The sequence below is a fragment of the Montipora capricornis genome, chromosome 2, assembly GCF_036669925.1.
Source record: "Montipora capricornis isolate CH-2021 chromosome 2, ASM3666992v2, whole genome shotgun sequence".
NCBI lineage: Eukaryota > Metazoa > Cnidaria > Anthozoa > Scleractinia > Acroporidae > Montipora > Montipora capricornis.
This window is the reverse complement of record NC_090884.1, coordinates 48172851-48175350: the sequence shown is the minus strand read 5'-3', so window position 1 is coordinate 48175350 and position 2500 is coordinate 48172851. Positions and strand designations below refer to the sequence as shown.

The window sequence follows — 2500 nt, the reverse complement described above, 5'->3', positions numbered from 1 at the left end:
GGAATCCTCAAGTAACCACTAAGAAATCATTGAATTTCTCAGCCCCCCTTCCCTTGTCTGCCTTGAAGAATTGTTATTCTCGTTGCTGTTGCTAGCTTGATTTGATATTTTTGCTATATTCGTTATTTTTGTTATTAGCGTTATCTTTGTCGGGCCCCCTTCCCTTCTCCGCCTTGAAGAATTGTTATTTTTGTTGCTGTCGCTTGCTTGATTTGTTATTTTTGCTATATTCGTTATTTTTGTTATTTTCGTTATATTTGTGGGCCCCCTTCCCTTGTCTGCCTTTAAAAATTGTTATTCTTGCTGCTATTCCTTGCTCCATTCGTTATTTTGCTATATTTGTAATTTTCGTTATTTTTGATATTTTGTGGGGCCTCCTTCCCTTGTCCGTCTTCAACAATTGCTATTTTTGTGTCTCTCGCTTGCATGATTTGATATTTCAGCTATAAGTTGTTATTAAGTTGTTATTTTCGTTATCTTTGTCGGGCCCCCTTCCCTTGTACATGTCTGCCTTGAAGAATTGTTATTCTTGCTACTATGGCTTGCTTTATTTGTTATTTTTGCTATATTTGTAATTTTTGTTATATTTGTGGGGCCCCCTTCCTGTGTTTGCCTTGAAGAATTGTTATTCTTGCTACTATGCATGGCTTGCTTTATTCGTTATTTTTGATATATTTGTAATTTTCGTTATTTTTGATGTTTTGTGGGGCCCCTTCCGTTGTCCGTCTTCAACAATTGCTATTTTTGTGTCTCTCGCTTGCTTGATTTGGTATTTTCGCTAAATTTGTGGTTTTCGTTATGTTCGTTATCTTTGTGGGGCGCCCTTAACTTGTCTGCCTTGAAAAATTTTTATTTTTGTTGCTGTTGCTTGCTTGATTTGATTTTTTTGCTAAATTTGTTATTTTCGATATTTTTGTTATATTTGTTGGGGCCCCTTCCCTTGTCTGGCTTGAAGGAGTGTTTTACTTGCTGCTACCTAGGTGCTTGCTTCATTTGTTACCTTTGCTATATTTGTTATTTTTCTTATTTTTGCTATATTTGTGGGGCCCCCTTCCCTTGACTGCCTTGAAGAATTGTTATTCTTGCTGCTATGGCTTGCTTTATCCGTTATTTTTGATGTTCTGTGTGGCCCCCTTCCCTTGTCCGTCTTCAACAATGGCTATTTTTGTGTCTCTCGTTTGCTTGATTTGATATTGTTGCTAAATTTGTGATTTCGTTGTGTTCGTTATCCGTTATCTTTGTGGGGCGCCCTTCCCTTGTCTGCCTTGAAAAATTGTTATTCTTCTTGCTGTTGCTTGCTTGATTTCATATGTTTGCTAAATTTGTTATTTTCGTTATATCTGTGGGGCCCCCTTCCCTTGTCTGCCTTAAAGAATTGTGATTCTTGCTGCTGTCGCTTGCTTCATTTGTTATTTTTGCTAAATTCGTTATTTTTGTTATTTTCGCTATATTTGCGGGGCCCCCTTCCCTTGTCTGCCTTAAAGAATTGTGATTCTTGCTGCTGTCGCTTGCTTCATTTGTTATTTTTGCTAAATTCGTTATTTTTGTTATTTTCGCTATATTTGCGGGGCCCCCTTCCCTTGTCTGCCTTAAAGAATTGTGATTCTTGCTGCTGGCACTTGCTTCGTTTGTTATTTTTGCTATATTCGTTTACGTAATACTTAACAAATGCTTTGGTATATTTATTATTCTTGTGATTTCGTCCATTTCTGGACATATCTCGTTTTGATGGTACCCAAATATATCTCGATAGTTTTCTTTCAAAATGACATAGATATCGGCCATTGTCTTTCGAGCCATTAATCCGCACCGACTTGAGACTCATGAGTGAAGAAGACTATGAGCAAATTTTGTTATGAACTTTGAATTACAATAAAAACCCTAATGTATACCTGCGGTTCCCATGGTTCGCCTCAAATGATCCGTTTTTCTTGGAAAAAAGTGTTGTTAGGAGCTTACAGGTTACTAACGATTTTCCCTCTTTGAAGAAAATGTTTTTCGTTTATGTCCGAATATATTAGAGGCCTTCCAAGGGAGGTTCTGATGTCGCTTTGTCGCTCATTTTCCAGCCCACCTGTCGCCTATTTAGCTAGCCTAATAATTGTCGCTGTCGCTTTTTCGCTGCAATACAAATGTTCACTAACCGTGCCCAATGTTTGCGTCCTGTAATTTTGTTTAATTTGTATCAATAATCAAATGGTGACGAGTGAAATTAGGGAATATAAAGGCTCGGGAAATTATTTGATTTTGGACAAAACGTGCGTGAAATTATTCCCTAAAATTACGAGTAGACCATTTGATTAGCCATTAAGACGAGATTTTTTTGAACTTCGAGCATTGCGCGGCCAAAAAGACCATAATAATCTTTTGCCGCCGGTCAAATTTAGCTAGAATCACGTACCAGACTTTGATGGCCGCTTTAATCATTTCGACTCATAATAAAAAGTGCTGTTCCCTTTGCTCATCTCTAACCTTTGTCGGAAGGATGTGAAGCATTTTG

General features: G+C 37.6%; 1 protein-coding gene across 1 annotated transcript in view; it reads right to left on the bottom strand.

The window, feature by feature from the left end:
• LOC138037426 (uncharacterized) overlaps window positions 1-2051 on the bottom strand; it is a 27680-nt gene extending 25629 nt beyond the window's left edge. Inside the window, exon 1 of the mRNA XM_068883354.1 lies at window positions 1893-2051. Coding sequence (XP_068739455.1) covers window positions 1893-1905 — 13 coding nt within the window. The 5' untranslated portion in view covers window positions 1906-2051. The remainder of the gene's footprint in view (window positions 1-1892) is intronic.
• Window positions 2052-2500: the final 449 nt, after the last annotated feature.